This window comes from Ovis aries, chromosome 20 (genome assembly GCF_016772045.2).
Source record: "Ovis aries strain OAR_USU_Benz2616 breed Rambouillet chromosome 20, ARS-UI_Ramb_v3.0, whole genome shotgun sequence".
In the NCBI taxonomy this organism is placed as follows: Eukaryota; Metazoa; Chordata; class Mammalia; order Artiodactyla; family Bovidae; genus Ovis; species Ovis aries.
Genome location: NC_056073.1, coordinates 17,758,373 through 17,782,780, shown reverse-complemented (window position 1 = coordinate 17,782,780; position 24,408 = coordinate 17,758,373). Strand labels below are relative to the sequence as shown.

The 24,408-nt window shown below is 56.0% G+C and overlaps 2 protein-coding genes across 4 annotated transcripts; one reads left to right on the top strand and one right to left on the bottom strand.

The window, feature by feature from the left end:
* The first annotated feature begins 578 nt into the window (after positions 1-578).
* On the top strand, positions 579-18,092 carry TCTE1 (t-complex-associated-testis-expressed 1). 3 transcript variants are annotated; one of them, XM_060403657.1, is made up of 5 exons: positions 579-610; positions 9,755-10,130; positions 11,714-12,282; positions 14,290-14,478; positions 16,244-18,092. In XM_060403657.1, exons 2-5 carry the CDS (start codon positions 9,851-9,853, stop codon positions 16,451-16,453), a joined length of 1,248 nt encoding a protein of 415 aa, XP_060259640.1. In that variant the 5' UTR covers positions 579-610; positions 9,755-9,850; the 3' UTR covers positions 16,454-18,092. The 3 variants fall into 3 exon arrangements, with proteins under 3 accessions (XP_060259640.1, XP_004018906.1, XP_027814408.1); XM_004018857.6 differs by having other exon boundaries at positions 14,290-14,739; XM_027958607.3 differs by having other exon boundaries at positions 579-7,420; positions 14,290-14,739.
* On the bottom strand, positions 17,122-24,196 carry TMEM151B (transmembrane protein 151B). Its single transcript, XM_027958606.3, has 3 exons — positions 24,056-24,196; positions 21,510-21,950; positions 17,122-21,085 (listed from the first exon to the last, which is right to left on the bottom strand). The coding sequence occupies exons 1-3, from the start codon at positions 24,179-24,181 to the stop codon at positions 19,949-19,951; spliced, it is 1,704 nt and encodes a 567-aa protein (XP_027814407.1). The 5' UTR covers positions 24,182-24,196; the 3' UTR covers positions 17,122-19,948.
* Positions 24,197-24,408: the final 212 nt, after the last annotated feature.

Sequence of the window (24,408 nt, the reverse complement as noted above, 5' to 3'; positions counted from 1 at the left end):
GAGGGAGCGCTGTGGAGGCCTGGGGTCTTCCTGCCTGGTGCCAACTCAGCCTTGCTGACAACCTGGAGAAAGGCCGAGGGTGGCTCCAAAGGTATGCTGCAGCCAGTGGTCAGCTGAGGGCCTCAGGGGAGTTCCAAGAACTGCACGTGCCCTTCCATCATCCTCTTCCGGAAGGGAATGGCCACTGGTGCTTTTCCTGGACCGTCTTCCCACTCGTCATCCCCATCTCCATTTCCACACAAAAGGCCGGAGAAGGAAGAGCCCCGTAGTAGACCAGGAGCCCTGCCGCATCCGCAGCTCCCTGCCTTTCCCTGCAGAAACCCACTGCTCCTAAATATGTCCACTCGACGCACAAAGCATGTCCGGATGCCAGAGTTCTCACTGTCCGCTCTGGGCTCCACATAGTGCCTTAGAGGGGGACACGTATTTGCATCGATCCTGGGCCAAGGCGTGCTGCTACAACCATCGAAGTCCGGCAGCCCTGCCTTCGCACAGCGCATAGCAGTCAACCAGCTTGCGGGAGAACGCATGCGCACCCGCCCTTGAGGGCCCGCCCCCTAGCGACGCACGGCGTCCCTAACAACCTGCGTTCGTGGGGACCTGCGGGAAGGTGAGAGGCCAGGTCTCGGGAGCGGTGAGGTAACCTCTGGAGAGAGAACACCCGGCCCCGGTCTCCCCTAGCGGGCTGAGCTCTCTGCCCCCACTCTCCCCACAGGGCATGGGAGCACCCCACAGAGTCAGCCCACCTGGCCGAAGTCTGCAGGTGACCTTGGCTCCCGTGAGAAGGAAGGGCCGGCCTGTACCTATGGGAAGCCCCCACCCCCATATGAAGTTGACCATGCCTCCTTCCTCCCTACGGCCACTGCAAACTGGCTCTGCGAGTCAGGGGAGGGTCACCGGAGATGGAGAAGGGGAAAGTGGAATGAGAGTCGGTCATGAGTGAGAGCAGTCCCTAGTTCCGGGGCCCCAGCCTTCCTGGAAAGACAGAGCTCTATTCCCAGCTCCTGGGGCTGCAGTCCTTCCCGCAGGTCTAGACACTTCTACACCTCCCTCCCTCCCATGACAAAGCTGGTTATCCCTGGTCACCAAGAAGGAGGGCCCCTTCACCCCAGGCGGGTTGGGGGAGGGACTTGCTAGCATTTGGAGCTGAGGTTCCCTGGTGGGGTGTCTGAATCAAAGGTAGGGATGAGGGTGGAGTTCTTTTTTAAGACCACAGACCTAAGTGCGCAGTTGGGAGGAAAGCCTGGCCCAGGGGTGTGATAAGTGTGCAGACTGTCTCACCAGCAAAAGACCAGGGGTGCTAGGCCAGAACTCTATCAGGGAAACTTTTTTGCCCCTCTTTTGTGATTCCGCAAACTCTGAATTCCCAAATGGGAATGACTTGGCCTGAGGTGGAGTCTGACACAGTAGGCAAGATAGGGATTGGGGAAATGTAGACCAAAGCCAGGGCCCTGAGGAACAGCTGACTGAGAAGGCAGGAAGCACCACCAGAGAAGCTGGGGGATATGGGACGTCAAAGCCCAGCCCCCAAGAAGGGATGTCCAAGGCCACAGAGGTCCTCAGAGAACCTAAGGAAGGCCTGGCACTTCTGCTTCTCAGTTCAGAGAAAGAGAGGTGAGGACCAGGGGTGTGGTGAGCAGAAAGGAGAGAGGATCCTCCTCCTCTAGCATCTTCAACTTTCCCATTTAGGCAGGCAGGTGGAGCCTCTGCCCAAAGTGTTTGGATTTAACTAGGCACTTGAGAAAGATGGAGGAGGTCTGAGACGTTTCTGAGAGGAGGGAAGGTGCGGGAGACTCGAGCACTGAACCCTAGGTCTGGAAGGAACATGGAGGGCCCAAAGTGGGCCACGGGGCAGGAAAGCACAGCTCTGCGGTATCTCTTGGATCCTCGTGGGGCCTCAAAAGCTGAAGTGATCATCAGTTCTGCAGAAGGGCCCTGTGACTGGAAGGGACAGGGAGTGAGGGAGCCTGGGCTTTTCAGGTCAGCACCAATGAGGGTGACCCCAGGCTCCGACTGGAGAGAGTGTGAGGCCCACTGGAAAAGTGCTATGACAACCGAGTCTGGGCAATTTAGGAAGCAATCCCAACATCCCGTGATTTGTCTCTGCTTTTGTGCAGGGAAGTGAGGGACAGCTTTGGACAGACATTGGTTCAGAGCTCAGCTTCTCCATTTACTATGTGATGCTTAGCTAGTTACTTAAGTTCTCTAAGCCTCTGTTTTCCTGTTTGTGAAATGAGGATAATGGTGTCATAATAACAATATTTGTCAATAATAAGTCTGAAGATTTCATAGGCTTATATAGGTACAGCATCTAACATCTTTGTCATGATATCTAACACTTACCTTGAGTGTTGGCTCTGGGCCCAACACTATACAGAATGTCTCACACATGTTTCCTGGTGGCTCAGACAGCAAAGAAGCTGCCTGCAATGCAGGAGATGCAGGAGACATAGGCTCAGTCCTTAGGTCGGGAATATCCACTGGAGAAGGGCATGGCAACCCACTCCAGTATTCTTGCCAGGGGAATTCCATGGACAGAGGAGCCTGGTGAGCTATCACCCATGGGCTCACCAAGAATCAGTCATGACTGAGCGACTGACACTTTCACTTTAGGGCTTCCCAGGTGGCAGGAACGGTAAAGAACCTGACTGCCAGCGCAGAAGACACAAGAGATGCAGGTTCAGTCCCTGGGTTGGGAAGATCCCTGGAAGAGGAAATGGCAACCCACTCCAGTGTTCTTGCCTGGAGAATCCCAGGGACGGGGGAGCCTGGTGGGCTGCCATCTCTGGGGTCACACAGAGTCGGACACGACTGAAGTGATTTAGCAGCAGCAGCAGCAGCCAGTGCAGAAGACACAAGAGATGCAGGTTCAGTCCTTGGGTTGGGAAGATCCCTGGAAGAGGAAATGGCAACCCACTCCAGTATTCTTGCCTGGAGAATTCCAAGGACCGAAGAGCTTGGCAGGCTACAGTGCATGGGATTGCAAAGAGTCAGGCACGACTGAAGCGACTTAGCATGCAAGCATGCATACACATTAGCTCCTTTAATCCTCTGGATAATCTTATGAAGTAGGAACCCCAGTTACTATCCCATATTACAATAAAGAGATGGAGGCTTAATGGGGTTGCATGATTTGCCAGGTTCTCCCAGATGCTGGGGACAGAGTGGAGATTGGACCTCAGGCGGCGTAACTCCTGAATCCTGAGCTAGCTGTTATGCCGCCTCCTCCTGTGCACACACTACTGAGGGCCTGCCCTGCTGCTGCGTGTGTGCATGCTCAGTCACGTCCAGCTCCTTGCGACCCCATGCACTGTAGCCCACCAGGCTCCTCTGTCCCTGGAATTCTCCAGGCAAGAATACTGGAGTGGGTTGCCATGCCCTTCTCCAGGGGATCTTCCTGACCCAGGGATCTAACCTGTGTCTTCTCCATTGGCATGTAGGTTCTTTACCACTTAGCCACTTGGCCTAGAATACAATAACTCAGAGCTATGTATAGACAAGGAGGTGGTTCACAGAACACTTGTCCACCATCAAAAATGAGGACAACTCTGCCCAAACTAGGACATCTCATCCCTCTCTATTGCCTGTGTTTGAGCATGCAGAGAGCAGACCCTAACACTTAACCCTGTGAGTTAAGAACTGAATGTTATTTTAGGACCTGGATGCTGGTCCTGAGGACACAGCTGGGACTGGGCGAGGGGGAGGAGGAGTCACCTTTCCTCAGGGGTTGTGGCTGGGTTGATGTTGGCGACATAGCATGCGAGGCCCCATAGGTCCATGACCTACCGGTGTCAGGAGATGAAGGGTCACTGGTTGCCGCCACTTGCCCCATCTGAGGGCAGGGTGTGCCCTTTGAGGGGCATACCTGATGATGGCACAGGAGGCACTCACTTGGGAATTCCCTGGCAGTCCACTGGTTAGAACTCAACCCTTTCACAGCTGTGGGCTGGCTTCAGCCCCTTGGTTCCCTCAGTCAGGAAGCTAAGATCCCGTAAGCCATGCTGTGCAATCACAAAATAAGTAAATAGCAGTGCAGGGTTCACATAGGGATGTGTACACACATGTACGGACTGTTAAGATTTCATTTCGTTAGGGCGGAAATGCATTTTACTATAACAGGCATGTCTTTTGTCAGGGGCCTGAAATTCCCATCGTGGGGGTGCCACGGACCTAGTCACTCTTCCAGCCTGGGGACACCCTCCTGACACATCCTCTCTGCAGTGAAGACAGGATGCCTGCTTCCCTGGGAACAAGAACAGGCTTTTTTCTTTTCTAGTGGAAGGTGGAAAAGTGGCTGGGAGAGCAGGGCACTGTGGTTAGGGCAGCCAAGCTCCTGATCCGGCCCCAGCCCTCCTATATATCCAGGGGCCAGTTATTTCCCGGTCTGGTCTTCAGCTTCTTCATCCATAAAATGGGGTTGAGAAGCCCACCCTGACTCCAGTGTAGAATAAGACTCTAACAAGAGAAACGTTCTGAAAGGCGCTTGTAACTTTTTTTTTTTTTTAATATTTATTTGTCTGGCTGCATCCAGCTCATGGGCTTAGCTGCTCCACAGCATGTGGGATCCTAGTCCCCTGACCAGGGGTCGAACCCATGTCCCCCGCATGGCAGGACACATTCCTAACCACTGGCTCAACAGGAAAGTCCCATAAGCTTGTAACTTTTAAGTGCTGAGCCGTTGTACGTTGATGACGCTGTCAGCAAAGAGATGGGAGGTGGGTTTGGAGGCTCAGGTGGTCAGGAGAGGAACAGGCCACCAGAGGTAGACATTAGGAACAGCCAGGCAGCTTCTGGCCATCCTGTTGAACTAGTTCATCTACGGATTTGGGGTTGCTCCCATAATTTCATTCACAAAACAGTAAGCTTACCCACATAGTGCGGACCTTTTGGTCACAAAGGGGCAGAAACCCAATTTTTTGCTTCAGCAAGAGAGACTTGCTAGAAGGCCATCAAGTCAGTCTCAGAACTGAAGGAGGCGATCAGAGGGCCTTCAGCGATGAGGGCTGGGGACAGGAGGTGCCCGGTGCCCTCTGTCCCCCTCCCTCTTCTGCTGGTCTCGGCCAGGCGGCACTTCCTCCTGCTGCCGCAGACCAGCCTTTTCCCTGTGACGGGAAACAGCTTCCAGCAGCAGGGGATCTGTATCCTTCAAGGACATGTGTCCTTCTGTCTACCTCCACTTGGACAAATCCCAGGGAGGACTCTGATTGGCTGATATCAGGTGCACCCCTGAACCAATATAGGGCACTCCTATTGGCCAGAATCTGTGATCAGAGGGAGGTGGGGCAGCCCAGGAGGCCAGCTGTCTCCCTGGCAGACCTGACACCAGGTTAAGGATTAGAGAGAAAAAAACTAGTAAGAAAGAGAACTTCCCTGGCGGTCCAGTGGCTAAGACTCCACGCTCCCACCGCAGGGGGCCTGGGGTCCATCCCTACCTGGGGAACTAAGACCCCACATGCCACACGGCGCAGTCCAAAAAAAAATAGAAATAGTCCCCACACCTGGAGGAGCCCACAGTCCAGTGTGGGCGTGAGGAGAGGGTTGTTAGTCCTCTGAAGCGACACAGGTACTAGGGATCTGACAAAGCGAAAAGGGGAGACAAGGAAAGCCGAAGGCTCCAGGGGGGAACGGTGCTTGAGTTCAGGCTCAGGACACCAGCGCTGGTCTGCTTCCCCAGGCAGAGACTGCAGGAAAGGCCTTCCAGGCAAAAAGAGTGGCTTGAGGAAAGGCTAGGTGGCACAGATTAGCCTGCCATATTCAATGCAGAGAGGGGTTTATTTCAAACACAGCATCCAGCTATGGAGGGCCTTCTGCACTGAGTTGAGGAGCCAGGGGCTTACCCAGAGGCCTGCCAGGACAGCTGTGAGAAGGCTGGGTGCTGGATGACACACCCAGGCGCAGGGCAGCTGCAGCTACAAGGACAATGGACAATGAGGCCCTGAGCTGAGGCCACAGCAGGAAGGGAGAGGAGGGACCACGGGGGAGGGAGTCAGGACTGAGGGGAAACTGCAGTGACCAGGTAGGGGGGGTACTGAAGGAGAAAGCTGAGTCGCCAGCTTCCGGGTTCACACACCTGGGTGGCTCCTGGTGCCTCTGGCCAAGACAAGCAGCCAGGAGGAGGAGAGCCTTGATGGAGGCACTGAGTGCTCTTGGGGGGCAGCCTGAGTCTACAGGCGCCTCGAGGTGGCCAGTGGCCATGAGTCGAGCTCAGAGGGGACGGGGGAGCTGCAGCCCAGCAAGAGGAGAAACAGGGCAGGCAAGGCTCAACCCTGAGGGGTGGGCAGAGTCAGAGGAGCCTGTGTTGGAAGCCTCTGGAGAATGTCCGAGAGGCTGGGGGAAGAGTTGAGAGAGCGGCAGCCCAGCAGTGGTTGAGGAGAACAGGTTTGGGCATGTGACTTGATGCCATCTTTGTAACATTAGTAACTGGCAGGAAAAGAGTTCATCATGCTCATTATCCTTCGAAACATACTCCGTTTTATATTTGATTGATTCTTTTAGGTATATATATAAAAAAAAAATTGGAACTAAAAGCCTTCTTAGAAGAATCCTCTGTCTGGTAACAATTTGCTTGCCAAAAATATTTCTGTGATGTTGAGTTTTTTTTAAAAATCAAGACATGATAAGTGAAAACTACCAATCTGACCTTATTATGAGGTTACCATTATCAACATTTGCCTTTAAAATGACATCAGACCTCAGGGTATGGAGGTCTCTGTGAATGTTGCGGGACAGTAGGGGCTCTTGTTTACACCAGCCAAGCACGTGGAGCACGTGCAGGGCCACCCTGTCCCCTCCTTCTGAGGCGATGGCTCAGGGCCCTGGACCAAGCCCCAGGCAGGTCGTGCAGCGTCCTACCAGAGAAGGCTTCGGGCTCCAAACAGCGGCCAGGCAGTTAGGACCAGACCTGCAGAGCCAGGTCCTAAGACAGTGAGGCATTAGACGGTGAGAACAGGGCGACCCTGTTCCAGGGAGTACCCTGCTAGGTACCCTCCCAGCCACACCCTCGGAGGGACCATGCGTCAAAAAGCCACATGTTGGGGTCTCCCAACATGTGGCTTCCCGGGAAGAAGAAGAAGGGACCACTGAGCAGGATGGTGAAGCCAGGCAGTTCTGTGAGAAAGGCCTGGAGAGCCACACTAGGTTCTGCTCCCACAGGCATGGCCCCAAGGCTGTCCAGGGTTGCATCTGGGACTAAGGGGAATCCCAGAGTGTGTTAGACCAGAACTGTGGAGGGAGCCCCAGGCCTCCAGACGCGGAGCTGGCTGGAGCAGGGCTGGTGTGTTGTCCCTACCCTCCTCGTCTGGCCCAGACTGCCAGCCCTCCACCCCCACCCCGTCCTGTCCACACCTGAACACCACCACCACCTTGCCCTCACGTGTCCCCTGGATGAAGGGAAGCACCTCACTCAAAGACACCATCTCAGGTTAGTACTCAGAAGCAAGTCTCTAAGGCTCTACCTCCCCAGCCCAAACCGCTGTCCCTCAGAATGCCCTGCGTCCACACACCCACTCCAGTACTCCTGCCAAATACTTTTAAAAATGTTTATTTATTTATCCAGAACACGGTACCTTCGTTGCCTCCTGCAGGATCTTGCGTTGCGGCACACAGACTCTGTTTTTTTGTGGTTTCACAGGCTTAGTTGCTCCAGAGCACATGGGATCTTAGTTCCCCGACCAGGGATCGAACCCATGTCCTCTGCGTTGCAAGGCAGATTCTTAACCACTGGAACACCAGGGAAGTCCCACTCTTGTCAAATATTATGAATATGATTCAAGTATTATCTCAGGGGAATCTCCGCAAAGCCTGCAGAGGAAGATATTACTGTGCCCTTTGATGGATAAGGAAACTGGCACTCAGACCGAGTAACTTGGCCAAGGTCACACAGCAAGTGCCTGGCAGAGCCAGAAATGCAAAGTCATCCGGGGCTTCCAAGCAGCATCCCCTCCCAGCCACACCCTCGGAGGGACCATGAGTCAAAAAGCGCCAGCTGCTTGTCCCACAATGCATGGACCCAATCTGCTTGTCAATTTGCATTTGATTTGCATAAGTGTGTCACCAAAATACATAGATATCTTTCTTACACTGCCCCCTCCTGCCTTTCTCTCTCTCTCTCCCCATCCCTTCCTCTCTCTCTCTCTCTCTCTCTCTCACACACACACACACACACGTTCACACAGCCAGGCTCTTCCTCCTTGAGATGCCTGGAGGACTGGGGAGCACCATCTGGTCCCCTCCATCTGCCAAGGACACCTTTGCTGGTTCACAGTGTTCCTTCCTGCCCACCAGCCACTACCCAGTGCTTGGAGTCAGGGAGCTCCGTGCTGGGCTGAGCAGACCCTATTCTTCCCGAGGTCCTGGGGAGGGGACACTGCAGCACGGGCGCAGGAATGGACAAACAGGGTGACGGCACACCCGGATATATCCTCTGTCTTCAGCCCCAGATTTAGCTGCCTTGTAGCCTCCCACACTTTCCCGCTGCTGCTGTCTGGAATGCCTGGAGCCTGGGAGAAATAGGAAGACTGGGATGGGGAGATTGAGGGAGCGGCAAGCTAAAGCCCACTGAGAGAAGAGGAGAAGGTGCTGATGCCCTGGGCAGGGTATGGGCCTGGTTTCCCTAGCCTTCCCTTCTGGCCTGCACTGCCCAAAACAGTAGTCATTAGCCATCAGATTTTGAAGGTTTAAATACATATACCTAATAATTATATATGTAATAATTTTTATATTGAGTACATGTTTAAATATTTTGGACATACTGGGTTAAACACAAAATTAATTTCACTTGTTTTCTCTTTCCTTTCTTAGTGTCTATAGGAGAAATTTTTAAATAGCCTATGTGGCTTGCATTTTGGCAGCCATTCTATTTCTATTTCTGTACTTCAATTGGCCAGTACTGTTCTTCATCCCCTCCTCCTGGTTAGGCAGTTGTTTTTCTGTAAAATGCTTAGTGGCAGGGAGCTGTTTTGAACTAAATGTTTATCATACTTCAGCCTTTTGGCTGAACTTGATAGACTCAGTTGTTGTTGTTGTTGTTATTTATGTACCAATTTTTGGTTGTATGGGGTCTTTGTTTCTGTATGGGGTCTTTGGGGCTTTCTCTAGCTGTGGAAAGTGGGCACACGGGCTTAGCTGCCCTGTGGAATGTGGGATCTTCCCCAACCAAGGATAGAACCCATATCCCTTGCATTGGCAGCCAGATTCTTAACCACGGGACCACCAAGGAAGTCCCAATAGCCTGAGTTTTAATCCACCTTTGTTATATATAAGCTGTGTAACTTTAGGCAACTCAGTTAACCTCTCTGAGCTTCAGTTTCACATCAGAAAAAAAATTAGTCCATCAGCGCCTATCTCAAAAAGGCTTCTGTGAGAATCAAATGAGCTGATATACATAAAAAACTAAAAAAGGGACAGCATACAGCAATTGCTTGTAATTACTGCGTAGCTATTATTGTCTGAAATGTGGTTCTGCTGCTTGCTACAGCTTCGTGTGTCGCAGAAAGCTATGCCTCTTTGGATGCATTATTTTAGTCACTCTTCCCAATCATCTTATTGGTAACTGCTATCCTCATTTCACAGGGGAAGCATCTGAAACTCAAAAAGCTTCAATAACCAGCCCAAGGCCACCCAGCTGGTGGGGTTTGCACCTGGACCTGCTCTAGTCCAGAGACTGCCCCTTCAGAACCACCCTGTGCTATGTCTGTTGGTAAATGCCCACTGAAACCTCCCAAAATAACAACTCTCCCTCCTCCTCTTTCTCCAGGTTCCCACCAGCGCCCAGGATCTGCCTGTCTGAGAAGCTCCCTGTCACGAGGCCATCAAGAAGGGGCCAGCTGTCCCTGTGTTGCCAGCCCCCAGCATGCAGGAGACCCAGACAATAGAGTCACCGTCGATCCCCAGCCGGTCCTCAACCTCCACCCAGGACCGGTCTTCCACTGTGGGCCAAACCTCGAGCACAGCCCCACAGCCCTCAAAGCCTACCCCGATTATCCCACCCCTGGCCAAGTCCACGGGCCCAGGCTCTGGGTCTGTGGTCCGGCGGATGCGCAGGATCATTGCTGAGGATGCTGAGTGGTCGCTGGCCATCGTGCCCCTCCTCACAGAGCTCTGCATTCAGCACATTGTCAAGAACTTCCAGAGTGAGTCTGTCCCCTCCTCGCTTGGGAGAGAGAAGGCCAGGAGTGAGGCAGGATGGGAGGGACTGCCTGGAGGCCAGGCCTCAGGGCCGGGTCTGGGGGCAGCCCCTGCCCTCTCCTACAATGTCCTCTTGTCTTGCTCAGTCCCTCAGTCATGTCCAAATCTTTGCAAACCCGTGGACTGCAGCACACCAGGTTTCCGTGTCCTTCACCATCTCCCAGAGCTTGCTCAAACTCATGTCCATCGAGTTGGTGATGCCGTCCAACCATCTCGCCCTCTGTCCTCCCCTTCTCCTGCCTTCAATCTTTGCCAGCATCAGGGTCTTTTCTAATGAGTCAGCTCTTTGCATCAGGTGACCAAAGTATTGGAGCTTCAGCTTCAGCATCAGTCCTTCCAATGAATATTCAGGTCTGATTTCCTTTAGGAAAATGTCCTCATCCCCATTCACCTCCTCCCTTCCGCCTACCCTGAGGCCAAGTCAGTTTCTCCAGCTATCCCCACTCCCAGGCCCCACCAGACACCTCCCCCATCCTGCCCTGTGACCTCTACATCTAGGCGCTCTCCTTACTTTTCCCACTCTGTCCAGCAAAGCCTGGCCCAAACCACATCTACCTCCTCTGCTAGAAAGCCCTCCCTGTTTGACCATCCTCCACTCTCTTGCAGTCTTCGATGGGCATGCATAGATCCTTGGTTTGTCCTGTACGTTACTCTCTGTTAATGTTCATCCTTTTCAAAGATGAGTCACCAACCTCTCCTACCAGAAGGGGCCTCTCTAAGGACAGGGCCATCATGTTGTCTACGGCACCTGTCACCACCAGGCCTACAATATACTCATTTGACTTGTTCACAGTCTGCCTCCGCTAGTAAGATAGAGCGCTTCCCTCTGTTTAGTTCACGCTTGTATCCTCAGCACTTAGGATGCAAGGATAGTACGTGGTACATAGTGTGTACGTGTATGCTCAGTCACTTCAGTCGTGTCTGACCCCTTGTGACCCTATGGACTGTAGCACTCCAGGCTCCTCTGTCTGTGGGATTCTCCAGGCAAGAATGCTGGAGTGGGTTGCCACGCCCTCCTCCAAGGAATCTTCCTGACCTGGGAATCAAACCCACGTCTCTGCCTCTTTTATACTGCCTGCATTGCCAGGCAGGTTCTTTATCACTAGCACCAACTAGGAAGCCTGTGATACATAATAGGTGCTCAATAAAAAAAAAAGTTTTTGTTTTTGAATGAATGAATCAAATCACATTGGGAGCCTCTGAAGTCAGGAGTTACCTCCTCTGCTAGATTAAGGAAAAACTGAGGGCTGGACCTGGGATTCTGTCTCAGACAGAGAGCTCCCTGAGACCAGATGCTAAGATGTCCACCTTCAACCAGGACCACCCCAGAGTCAGGGATGGTGTGTCCCTTCTCAGATCGAGCCTCCCTGGGAATGAAGCCTATCTCTTCTCACAGAAGGGCTCCCTGAAGGCAGAAGAGGGTCTTCCCCTTTCCTGGGTGCCCCTAGACAGACAGGCTGAGCCCAGGGTACCACAGTGCAGTGTCCCCAACACTGTGCCTCCTATTTGCCTATTTTTGCTCCCAAAGACAACCCCATTCTGAAGCAGCTGCTCCCAGAGCATCAGAAGAAGGTCCTGAACCACCTGTCTCCTGACCTGCCACTGGCTGTGACCGCCAACCTGATCGATGATGAGAGCTACTGGCGCCGCTGCTGCATGCAGCGGTGGCCCGTGTGCCATGTGGACAATCACGGCGGCAGCTGGAAGCGCATGTTCTTTGAGCTGCACCTGGCGAACCTGCTGAAACACTTCATCCCGAACACCACTGACCCTGCGGTGATCCTCAACCTGCTGCCGCTCTGCAGGAACTACGTGCGCGTCCTCCGGGTGGATCAGTTCCTTCCCCCCGTGCAGCTCCCGGCCCCGCCCCGAAGCGGGGATCAATCCGATTCTGGCAGCGAAGGGGAGATGGAGGAACCGGCCATGGACCACTACCAGCTGGACAACCTGGTGGCTGGCCTGAGCCATCTGGAGGAGCTGGACCTGGTATACGGTGTGAAGGACTGTGGCATGAACTTCGAGTGGAACCTCTTCCTCTTCACTTACCGCGACTGCCACTCCCTGGCAGCCACCGTCAAGGCCTGCCACACCCTCAAGGTACCACCTACCCCAGCCTCCCCCTACCTCCCATTCTCAGCATCTCTCTGAGTCCCTCTCCCCTTCCCCTCCTCCTCCATCACCGCCTTCTTGCTCCTATTTCCTTCTCGCCCGTTGACCAAGTGTCCTTGGTGACCCTGGACCAAGGTGGGTTCTGGGAATGCGGAAAGGCACAAGGTTCTGCCGGGCCCATTCACCAGCTATTAATCCAACACTCAACTGCACCCCAGGCCCTGTCCTAGGTGCTGAAGATTCCACAGTGAGCACAATTAGACCATATGTGCCCTCCAACTGACAGTCTGGTTGGGGATAAAAGGCACTAATCAGCAATCATATAAATGCGAAATTGCAACTCAAATAGGGTTGCCAGATTTACCAATAAAAATACGGGATGTCCAGTTAAATCTGAATTTCAGATACACACATTTTTTTTTTTTTAGGTTAAGTATGTCCCAAATATTCTGGTTGGAAGAAGGAGAGCATGCCAAGAATCAGAGGAGGAGGAAAAGGAGGACATGGCATTGTATCATAGAGTCCAGGGAGGGAGGCGTTTCAAGAAGAGGGGTGAGCAGCAGTGAGGTGGGATGGAGCTGAGGACCAGATGTAGCAAACTTGGAGGTCACTGAGGGGAAGCTATGTCAGTGGAGTGCCAGGAGCAGAGTCCAGATCAGAGGCATTTGTGGAAAGAGTGAGAGGTGAGGAGACAAATCAGCTTTTTCAAGAACTTGGCTGTGAAAGGAGAGAAAGGTAGAGCAGTAATGGATGAGGGGTTTGGGTTTCCTTAAGAAGAAACTTGCCTGTGTTTCAAACCAATGTATAAAAACAAAAACAAATGGATCCTAATCAAATGCATACGCTTTTGCACAGCAAAAGAAACCATAAAACAAAGAAACAACCTTCAGACTGGGAAACATATTTGCAAACAATGCAACAGACAAGGGCTTAATTTCCATAACATACAAGCCGCTCACACAACTCAATAACAACAACAAAACAACCCAATCCAAAAATGTCCAGAAGACCGACACATTCCTCCAAAGATGGCCAACAGGCACTTGAAAAGATGCTCAACTTAGCTAATTGTTAGAGAAATGCAAATCAAAACTAGAGTGGGGTATCACCTCACAAAAGTCTAGGAGGGTGCAGCGAAGGGCTGACTCATCCAACAGACCTGGACTCAAAACCTGCCTCCACGGCTTAATCACCGTGTGACTCTGGGCAAATGAGGTTTCCACTCAAAGCCTCCATTTTCTCCTGTAAAATGCAGAGGACTCGTTCGATCTCACTAGGATGCCAAGGGTTAGAGATCATGGCTATGGAATGTTGTAGCAGCATGCCCAGCACATAGTCATTACTCAATAAGGGGTAGTTTTTTCCCTACCAGTTGCCACCAATTCTGCACCACTGTCATACTGGGTAGACCTGCCCTGCCCAAAAGCCAGCTAGGTGGTCGATCTTTTATCCCTTACTGCTCCACCTCTCTCCCCCTTCCCAGCCAAGTTCTTCTCTCTCTTTTTACTATTTATTTATTTGGGTGGGTCCTATATGCAGCATGGCCTTCCTTGATGACTCAAGGAGTAAGGAATCCTGCAGTGCAGGAGACACAGGGGATGTGGGTTCGATCCCTGGGTCGGGAGAATACCCTGGAGGAGGGCATGGCAACCCACTGCAGTATTCTTGCCTGGAGAATCCCGCGGACCGAGAAGCCCGGTGGAGTACAAGTCATAGGGTCGCAAAGAGTTGGCCACGACTGAAGGGACTGAGCACACACACAGCTGCAGCATGCGGGATCTTCTATCTTTATTGCAGCATGTGGGTTCCACCTCTCATACCAGGGATCTAATCTGAGCCCCCTGCACTGGGAGCTCGGAACCCCAGCCACCGAACAGCCAGGAAGACTTGCCCCTAGCCAGGTTCTTGAAAGAGCAGAACCTCTGGCATTTCTGGGGCTCCCTCCTCTACCTGGGGGAGGTATGTAGGCAGGCACATTCTTCCTGCTGCCCACAGATCTTCAGGCTGACCCGAAGCAAGGTGGATGATGACAAGGCGCGCATCCTAATCCGCAGCCTCCTGGACCACCCAGCCCTGGAGGAGCTGGACCTGTCGCACAACCTCATTGGGGACCGGGGCGCCCGCGCCGCCGCCAAGCTGCTGAGCCACAGCCGCCTGCGTGTGCTCAACCTCGCCAACAACCAGGTGCGTGCGCCCGGCGCCCATTCGCTGGCTCACGCCCTGGGGCACAACAGTAACCTCATCTCCCTCAACCTGCGCCTCAACTGCATTGAGGATGAGGGCGGCCAGGCGCTCGCCCACGCCCTGCATACCAACAAGTGCCTCACCACACTGCACCTCGGGGGCAACGAGCTGTCTGAGCCCACCGCGACCCTCCTGTCCCAAGTGCTCACCATCAACACCACACTCACCAGCATCAACCTGTCCTGCAACCACATCGGGCTGGTAAGCCAGGGCTTCTAGGGCACTCACCGCCAAGGGAAAGCCCTGGGGCTTTGGGCGGAGGGCTTGGAATCTGACTGCCAATGGTACTTACCGGGAAATTGCTAGGACCACAGGCTTTACCCAGTTCTCACCCCAGCTCTGCCATTTAGCACTTGGTTACAGTTACTTAACCTTTGGGACCGCCATTTCCCCATCTGTAAAATGTGAATAGAAATAGCATCTACCTCTAAGTATTGTTAATGGGAGGATTAAACAAGTTATAACTATAAAGCAGTTAACCATTGCAGATACTAGCTAGGTCCTCAGTATTTACTCGTTGTTGCTACTACTCGGGATTCTATTCTATGCTAGGCACCCAGTATCTGTTAGTTTTTCTTTAGCCCTCAACTTATCTAGTAAAATAGCCCCCACTTTATAGACGGAAAATAGTCTCAGAGAGGTTAGTGAGTTGCCCAAGAGCATCCAGTCAGGTTGAAAGCCTGGGTCCTTCCCAACAGACAGTGTCTTTCAAATCTTGACCAAGTCTCAGAGTAAGAAAAGCAATTTGCATGAGCACCTAGTGAACACATACATCGATATGATATAATTAAAATTTAACTTGCACTGCTTGTGATATATGCTGATGTTTTCATGTTTCAGTGACCCATTGAATTGACTTTGCAACATACTATTGGGTCACAACCATAGGACACCAGCATTCTTCCTCCCAACAGGAAATTTTCTAACTGGAAGAGGGCTACCTAACCCAGAAGGGGCTGGAACTATGAGACCTAGAGAAGAGGGCCCTCTATGCACTCCAGTTAGAGCCCTGCACCCTCTACCAAGCCTCCCCAGAGGACAGTCTGGCTCACAGACACTGACTCCAGAGAGAGTGCTCCTGGCTACAAGTAACAGAAAGCTTAAATGGGAAATGGCTTAAACAAGAGGAATGTTCACTGTGTCCCATGATCAGAAGCCCCGGAGAAGGGGGTTCTGAGGTTGCTGAGTTTCTTGGCTCAGTGCTTCTGAGCCACTTCTGCTCTGGCTACCCAGCCCCACGGCCGTGGGCCCACTCTCATGGGCCCAAGATGGCAGCTGTACTTTCCACAGGGCTATGCTCAGAGGCAGAAAGAAAGGAGACCACTCCTCTCTTTTCTTCCCTTTTGCGAGAAAAAGCTTCCCAGATGCCACTCCCTCCAAACTTCTTCCTTATATCTCACAAGCCAGATTTGTCTCACGTGCTCGTGGCTGAACCAGAAGAGGGAGTCATTGTCCCTGCACAGCACCACGTTTTTCAAACCACTGGGCTTGAAAAGTCAATGCAGTGAATCTCAAGCACCATTTTTCTCAGAGAATAAGGTGGAACAGGATAGAAAACGCTACACAAAGTAGGAATTGTGTTGTGAAGTTGTTGTTCCCGTCACGTCTGTATATCAGTATGTGTACGTGTGCACGCATCCGCCCCTGTTTGTGTGGTCCTGAGTTTTGGTGGAAAGTGACCCTTTCCCTTGTATTCCTGACCCAGGATGGTGGGAAGCAGCTCCTGGAAGGCATGTCAGACAACAAGACCCTGCTGGAGTTTGATTTGCGCCTGTCAGACATCGCCCAGGAGAGCGAGTACCTCATCGGCCAGGCCCTCTGTGCCAACCGTGAAGCAGCCCGCCAGCGGGCCCTGAATCCCAGCCACCTCATGTCCCCAGTCACTGCCAAGGGCCCTGAGAACCCTGTGGGATAAGATGGGAACAGGGCTGGGGCAGTGGCCAGACCTGGGTCACTGCCCCAGCCCCAACCCTCATTTCATGCCCCTGCCATGCCTGCTCTTGAGGGTCACCCTGGTCCCGAGGGAGGGGGAGGGGAGACCAAGACTATCCTTGGGGTGAGCGATTGAGGTTCTGCAGGGGTCTATGAGGAGAGGAAGGAGCCTGGGATAGAGGTGGGAAGTGGGACTTACCCCTGGTGCCTAGGGAGAGGATATGAACGGACTCACTGAAATGACTGACTTCTTCCAAGAATATGGAAAGCCGACCCTTCGAGACTGTCAGGCCCAGCCTAGCCCCCAGGAGCCGCCCATCTCCCCAACCACCCTCCTCCCCACCATTGTTCTCTCTACCAAACAGATCCTTGACCTTTTGACCTTCAAACACACACTCTCTCCTCTACCCCAGGCTTCAGCAGAGCTCTGCCTGGCTCTTCCACCCTCACCTCTGCAGATGCCACCTCCCTCTTACTTGGCTCTGCTTAAGTCTTCCAGTTCTGCAGGTCATGCCACCCCTAGTCCACCCCACCCCCAACCTGAGAAGGAGGAAACAGAGGTGACGGGAGGGGCTCAGACCCTTCGGCCTCCCCAAAGAGCTGCTCACAGAACTGGGAGATGGTGAGAGAGGTGTGACCCTGGGAGGCAAGTCAGTGAGTCATCCGCAGCTTTATTACCCGCCAGTTTGGTTCATACAATCTTTGCGCTTGGAAATCCACGACAGAAAGGCCACAGTGTGATGCACCCAGTTGACAGAGACCTGTCTTCTCCCCAGCCAGGCCCAGCCCACCCCACAAGCCCTTGTCCCAGGACACATGAAGCTTTCTAGGCACCCTCCATGAGTCCCCATCACTCTATGACCACCCGCCCTGGGGCCACACCCACAGGAATCACATCTCCCCATGAGGCCATGAGAGGATCTCCTGATGGATTCAGGCTGAGCCCCAGGGCCCATGCTCCGCAGACTGAACCCCCAGCCCCGTTTCCAAAGGGTGGGTCACAGGCTGCAATCACAGCCTAGGAGCGCTTTCCAGGGACTCCTTCCAACAAGCAGGCACGGAGCAGAGCACCAAAGGGGGCTTGGGAGTGACCGCACGTGTGTGCCTGTCTGGGCAACTTCGAGTCTGTCTGTGCCTGACACCCTCTGACAGTTCCGGAGTGCAAACTTATAGGTGTGAGGGTGTGTGTGAGTGTGTGAGTGTACATAGCCACAGCTGCTAGCAGAGGTTCTAATTAGAGAAACAAGAACATTCAGTGTAAAGTTTAATTTTAGAGATTAATTTTTCTGGTATTCGTTTTCCCTGGCAATCAATAAAGCTACCAAGAAAATAGACCAAAGACTTGGTTTCTCTCTAAGTCTGTGCATATGTGGGAGGTGTGAGGCTGTCAGTGTGAGAAGACCTAGGCAGAAATGGTCAATACAGGCAAAAATAATCACAGCCCCTCCCCTCTCTCCTCCTCCCAGCTCAGGCTCTGTCTCAGGCATATGCCTGAGGCGGGGAGCTGAGTTCTTCCCTTCCCCAGAGCCATGAGGTGGCCAGGTGCCCCAGACAAGGGTGTGACATCTGGGTGCCAGCTGGCCAAGAACTGGGTACCAAGGCCACAGCTCACCACCTGTACCTCACAGACGTCCATTCAAAGGAAAGAGGGGCGCTCCAACCCCCAGGCCCCTGAAGAGCACAGTGCTGGCAGCTAGGTGGGCACTGCTGCCCAGGGAAACCTAGTGGGCAGCTGTCCCCTCCTGCCCAAGCCTCCCCTTCTCCGGCCTCCTCTTCTTCCCACTCAGCCATCTCCACCTGAAAGTTAAGCTCAACCCCAATGTGCCACAGGCCACGGTGTCCCCACAATCTGTGCCCTCCCCCCAACTCCCCAGGGAAGGGGAGCAGGGGAGCCAGAGGAGATGTTGCATAGGTGGAGGCCACACCCCAGGCGGTGCGGGCCTGGCCAGGCTGGAGGAGGAGGGGAGAAGAGCAGCTCTGATGGCTCAGATGAAGTGAGAAGCATCAGGGGCGAGCCTCAAGGCCTAGGGTTACCCTCTGCAAATGTGAGCTCACTCCCTGGGGGCTAAGTCAGCTGGGAAAACGTTAGCCAGGGGAGCTGGGCGGGCAGGGGTTTTGTACAGAGACATGCACACGGAAGTACATCAGGGTAGGAGTGATGGGGGACAGCACATGGGGCCAGCACCCTGGTGTGGTGATGGCATGCCCCTTTGAAGACCCTGGGACACACAGCAGGGCTTCAGCTCACGGGCTAGGGGAGGACAGAGGGATAGGGCAAGATTTAGAGAATTCCTGCCTCTGACCCCGCCACTGGAATGGAGCTTCCAGCTAGGCTCGAGACAAGGTCCTCAGCCCCTCAGAAGCTCAGCTGGCGGACGACCACTATCCACTCCTCCCCACCAACACAGGGGAACCAAGGGGTGGCCCCCACGGACACCCCCACCTTTGAGGGTCTTTTCGTGACCCTCTCCTCTTCGACCCCCACTTGCTTCCTGAGTTCTCTGTTGTCACCCAGGCCTGCCTCCTAGTCTCCCCGCTGAGTCGTATGCCTTGGTCAGCTTGAAGGAATGCCGCCCAAAGGAGGTGCCCTCCCAGAACCTAGGCAAGGAGGCTAAAGTTTAAACGACTGAGGTGCACTGACCTCCACAGTTTGCCTTCCTCCTCACCCTGGCAACAGCTCTTCAGAGCCAGGGAGCAGGCTGGGGAAGGAGAGCTCTGGTGAGTACGGCACCCCCAGGACCCAACCTCCTGGGGACCCCAGGAGATAAACAACAGCGGTGGGAGTGGCGGAAAGGAAACCCCGATCTTCGGATCTTGTCAGGGCCAGGGCCAAGAAGAGGAGAGCAACATCTCCAGGGCTTTGAGATGGAGTACCACGGCTGACACCCGGGCCTGGCCTCAGACCCACTGAATTCATTAGCTTGGCTGGAAGCCAGCCCTGCTATTCTCCGAACCACTGCCCCCTTGGTAGAGAGAGGCCCCGGCAGGATCAGGTTGCAGCGAGGAAAGAAAGCCGGGCGGCCCTTCCCCCCGGCCTCCAAACCTCCCCAGCTGCACAGCGAGGGCCTCTCCCTGGAGACGGAGCCCAAGACGGGTCCCAGGGCGCAGTCACCACGTAACAGTCATTGGATCCATTGAAAGGCGGGACAGGGGATCTCCAACGTGCGAATGCGTGTGTCGGAAAGGGAGGTGACCCGCTAGGAACTCAGGGGCGGGCAGGCCTGGAAGAGAAGGCTCTGCCGGGGTGGGATTGTCTCCCCTCCCCCCAGCTGTCTCTTTTTGTACAGGAAGGTAGGGGGTGGTGTCGGATCGGCCCCATCTGAGTCTGGCCCACGCCCCCTCGCCTCCCACCTCCCCACCCCCACCGTTCCCAGCACGGCCTCGGCCACATTCGTGACTCCCCCTGCTGCACCCGCAGGACGCGCCGTCCGGCAAGGAGCAGGGAAGGAGACCGTCGGGCCTGTCCCGGGACCCGGGGTCACAGTGAGGTCTCTACGCAGGAGCCGTGGCGGTGCAGCGGCCGGTGGCTGTGGCCCAGACACCCCTCCTGACGGTGCACAATGAGCACGGGAAAGTAGAGGGCGTCGTGGTAGGGCGGCGGCGGCCCGGCCTCCTCCTCGTCGTCGTCCTCCTCGTCGTCCCCCATGCTGGCCTGGCTGGACAGTCGCGTCTGCTCGGTAGGGCAGCTCGCCTCGTTGACGCTCCCGCTCCGGCTGCGCCACAGGCAGCTGCGCCGGGAGCCGTAGAGGCGGCCGAGAGAGAAGCGGCTGCCTCCGCAGCCCGCCCCGACTCCTCCGGGCCCGGGGGCGGCCCGCGGGCTGGCGCAGATGCTCAGGGCGCTGCGCGAGAAGATGGACGAGCTACTCACCGCGCGCTGGCAGTGCTCGCAGCTGCGCCGGTATGGGGCCAGGCCCGCCGCTCCCGGTCCACCCACCCCGCCGTAGCGGCAGGTGGGCGCGTAGCCCCCGGCCGCGCCCCCAGGGCATCGCGCGCCCAGCCCCGCCAGGTCCATGAGCACCGCCTCCGAGTAGCTGGGCACCAGCTGCTGGTTGGAGCGGATGTGCCACTCGAGCTCCGTGCTGTCCACCGTGTTGACCCGCGGCAGGCGGTGCGTGAGCGGCGGCAGCAGCTCGTCGCTGGGACTGAGGCCGCCGCCAGCGCTGCCGCCTGCCGAGCCCGGGCCCTCCAGGCCAAAGAGCTTCTCTACGTGGTAGTGCGCGTAGGCTGTGCGGTACTCGGCCAGCACGCGCAGCGGCCACGACAGCGTGAGCAGCGCCGCGGCCCAGAAGGCGGACGAGCAGGCGTACCAGGGCGGCCTGGCCGGGTCGGGGAAGGCCACCATGAACTCGCGGAAGTCCACGTTCTTGAGGTGCATGCCCTCGCGCGCCTCCATGTAGTCGTCCAGGCCCTCGTTCTCGGCGAAGAAGCGCGCGCGCTGGCACAGGTACGCGTTCTCGGCCTCCACGCTGGCGAAACTGAAGCACTTGGTGAAGCGCAGCCGTGTGGCCGGCGCGCCCTCCAGCCCCACCAGCGCCTTGGACACGTCGCGGACGCCACAGCGCGCGTAGTCGAACTCAGCCTCGGCCACGTGCGTGTTCACGCGCTCATGGTAGACCTGCGGCGCCGGGGAAGGCGGCGGGGGTCGCTTCAATCCGCTCACCCTCGTCCTCCCCATGGCGGCTCTCGGCGCCTGATCGAACCCTCAGCCTGTCCTGGCTTAGCTCCCGGTTGGAGCCAGGTTAGGATCTTATCACCTCCAGAGACACAGACCCTGGAGTCAAGACTGCCGGGCTTCGAATCCCAGCTCCACCATATACGAGCTGTTTGACTTTGATATTGGTAAAGTACTTAGAGCGGAACCTGTCTGCTAGTGTTTGCTGTTATTATTATGGTGGTGGTTACTGCTCTCCTGTGGCGGTGCCCACAAAAGCTCAGGGCTGGCTGTGCTCCGCCTGGGGACAGTCGGGCAGGGTCCCAGCAACATCCCTCCCGCCCCCGCCACCATCTGGACCAGCCTGTGCTCCCCTTCAGCTCCTCACCTGGGTGGTGGTGTAGGCGTCTCCATTGCGATATCGGGTGACTTGGCGCGTGCGGCGGACGTAGTGGTAGCTGATGGCCTTCCACCAGATACAGGGCGTGGCCTGCTGCATGCGGCCCACGCGCTCTCGCACGCTGCTCACGTCCACCCGGTGCTGCAGCTCGTGGCGGGCTTGGCAATGCCAGCACTCCACCAGGTAGACGGCATACAGCATGAGCAGGAAGGCCAGGGGGATGTAGACATAGCCGTTGGAGCAGGGGCTGTCGTGGTACATGAGGCTGTTGCCCTGGTAGGCGCTGCTGAAGGTGAGGCGGGTCACCGTGGTGACATGGCACCAGGCCACCGCCCCCAGGCAGCCGTACATGAGCAGCGAGAGCAGCAGGCACTTCCAGTGGGACTCACGGCAGAGGGACTTGGTGAAAGAGGGCTGGATGGGGCGCTGCTGCTCAGATGGGCAGGCAAAGGGCCGAGATGATTGGGGAGTGAGACAGAGTGGCAAGGACCCAGTACAGAGATGAATGCGGGAAGGGAGGGCCAGAGGCCAGCACCCGAGATGACAGGCAGAGACAGACAGGGATGAGGAGAGGAGTCAGGCCAAGATGGGAGGCCAGGACCAGAGATAAACACAGAAGTGACCCGAGTGAGATATAAGGACAGGAAAAAGGAGCGGAGTGCAGTTTGGGGAAGTGCAGAGAGAGACACCCCAAGAGGCAAAGGGATCAAAGCCAGGGGTGGAGGGAGAAGGCCCAGGTAGCAAAGAAGACACAGATGGATAGGACGGCACCCAGAGGAGTAGTCCAAAGACAGATAAAAAGATGACAGTGAAACAGGAGAAAGTGTGGGTAGGGAAGACAGGGAGGACAGACAGGCATCAGCGAAGGCAGGTCCCCAGCCCGGACCCCTTCCAGGTATTCTAGGAAAGGAGGGAGGGGCCCACTGACGTCCCCTTCCCACTTCACAGGTGGGGCCCTCCCTTCTTCCAGAACCTAGGAGGAGCCACTTCCTCGGACCCATCCACCTCCCTCATACCTCCCAGGAAACCCCAAGCGCTGTCTCCTTCCCCACACTCTGGACCCCAGGTCCCTAGCAAGTCTCCCTAACATCCTACCCCTGTTCTAAGATGGAAAACAGTGGGTTTGTGTCCCTGAGCAGCAGGTGGTCCAGGAGGAAATATCCAGATGGGCAGAGGCATATGGCTGGGGAGAGGGGATGGGAGACAGGGGTGGGAGTGGGAGGCAAGGAGGAAGATGTTTGCGTCCCAGCCCTTTGTCAAGAGAAAAGAGTTCTCAGTACCCAGGCTTGTTAAAGTACTAAATCATGTTCTGCCCTGCGGTGCTCCTGGTGAGTTGTTTATGTGTCTGGCTCCTCCACTAGACTGGGTGCTCCTGAAAGCAGGGCCTCATTCTCTTTGCATTCTGGGTGCTGGCACCCACAGCCACTCAAGGACAAGTATACTGAGTCAGATGTCTGGTGGCGGCCTGGGCTTTCCCTCTGCTCCCCGCACCGTCTAGCTTTAGGAACCCTCCACACACCCTCCTGCTGAGATCCTGACTTATTCTTTCCATTCCCCTGCCTGGACCTGGAGGCTCCCCAGGGGAAGGGAGAGAAGATAGAGAGAGGAAAGGCACAATAACAGGCAGTGGGCCCTGGACTGGTATGAAATCCAAGGAAGGATCTGGAAGTACAGATAGGTGGCTGGGTTAGGAAATAGTACTCAGCACATGCAGACAAGATTAGGGTGCATGTGCCTTTGTGGGAGCCTCACCCTTGGGGAGTACATATGTGCCCCTTTGCATGCCCACTTGAGTGTGTGCCTGTCCCAGTGAGAGTGTGTGGGAAAGGGGCCCTCCCTGCAGGTCCTGCCTGTGTGCTTCTGCCCTAGTGCAGTGTGCAGCGTGTGCACGAGCGTGCTTGGGAGATTGGGAGCCCCTGGTACTTTCCTTCATCGCTTTGTCTCCAGGTTTAGTATGCCCCCAGCGAGGGGTAGGTATGCTTGGTACCAACACCTTGAAGGATTCCTGGGAGTCCCCTGGAGGGGGGTGCTACACGGACCTTGGATGAGAGAGGCACATCCCCCACACAAACAGTCCCAGTGACCTCAGGGGGGCCGGCTCCTGCACACATTTGACCTTCTTAGGACCCCAGCTCAGGTAACACCACCGTTTCCTCCGTGGACCTGGCAGGTACTCCCCTGCCTCCCGCAGCCCCTCCAAGTCACCCTTCCTGGCCTTCTAGAGAGTATCTCCCTCTGCGAGATAGGAACCCGGCTACCGTCCCCACCCCCACTCACCCGGGGTCCACGAGGCTCCGCCCCTAGGCCCCTCCCCCTGCCCGGGACCCCCGAGCCCCGCCCCCGGCGCGGCCCCTTCCCCGACACCGCGGACAGCTCCGGCCGCCGGGCGGGGGCAGCGGCGCGGGACTGCGGCTGCGGCGGCCGGCTCGGGGTGCGGGGCGCCGGGCGCGCTGCGGCGGAACCGGCGGGGGAAGGGGCGCCACGCCCGGGGAAGGGACGACCGCGCCCGGGGAAGGGGCGCCACCGGCTCTCACCTCCTCTCGGGCGGGGCCCTCGTCCGTAGTCGCCGCCGCCGTGGGCTCCTCCGGGACCCCGGGGCCGCCACCGCCGCCGCCGCCGCCGCCGCCGCTCTCTCCCGCGGCCGAGCCAGGGGGGGACATGGCGTAGAGGGGGCGCGTCGAGCTCAGGGCCTCCCGGGGGGCTGCCGGGGGCCGGGGGCATCCTGCGCCGGCCCTGGGGAGGGGGGCGGAGGGGGCGGGGCCCTCGCTGCTCCCCACCCCCCGCCGGGGGGAGGGGGCCTGGAAAGGGCACCACGGGTAAGGGGCTTGGGGATGGGGATGGGGAGGCGGGCTGGGGGGGCCGGGCTGGGGGGGCCGGGGCCGGGGGC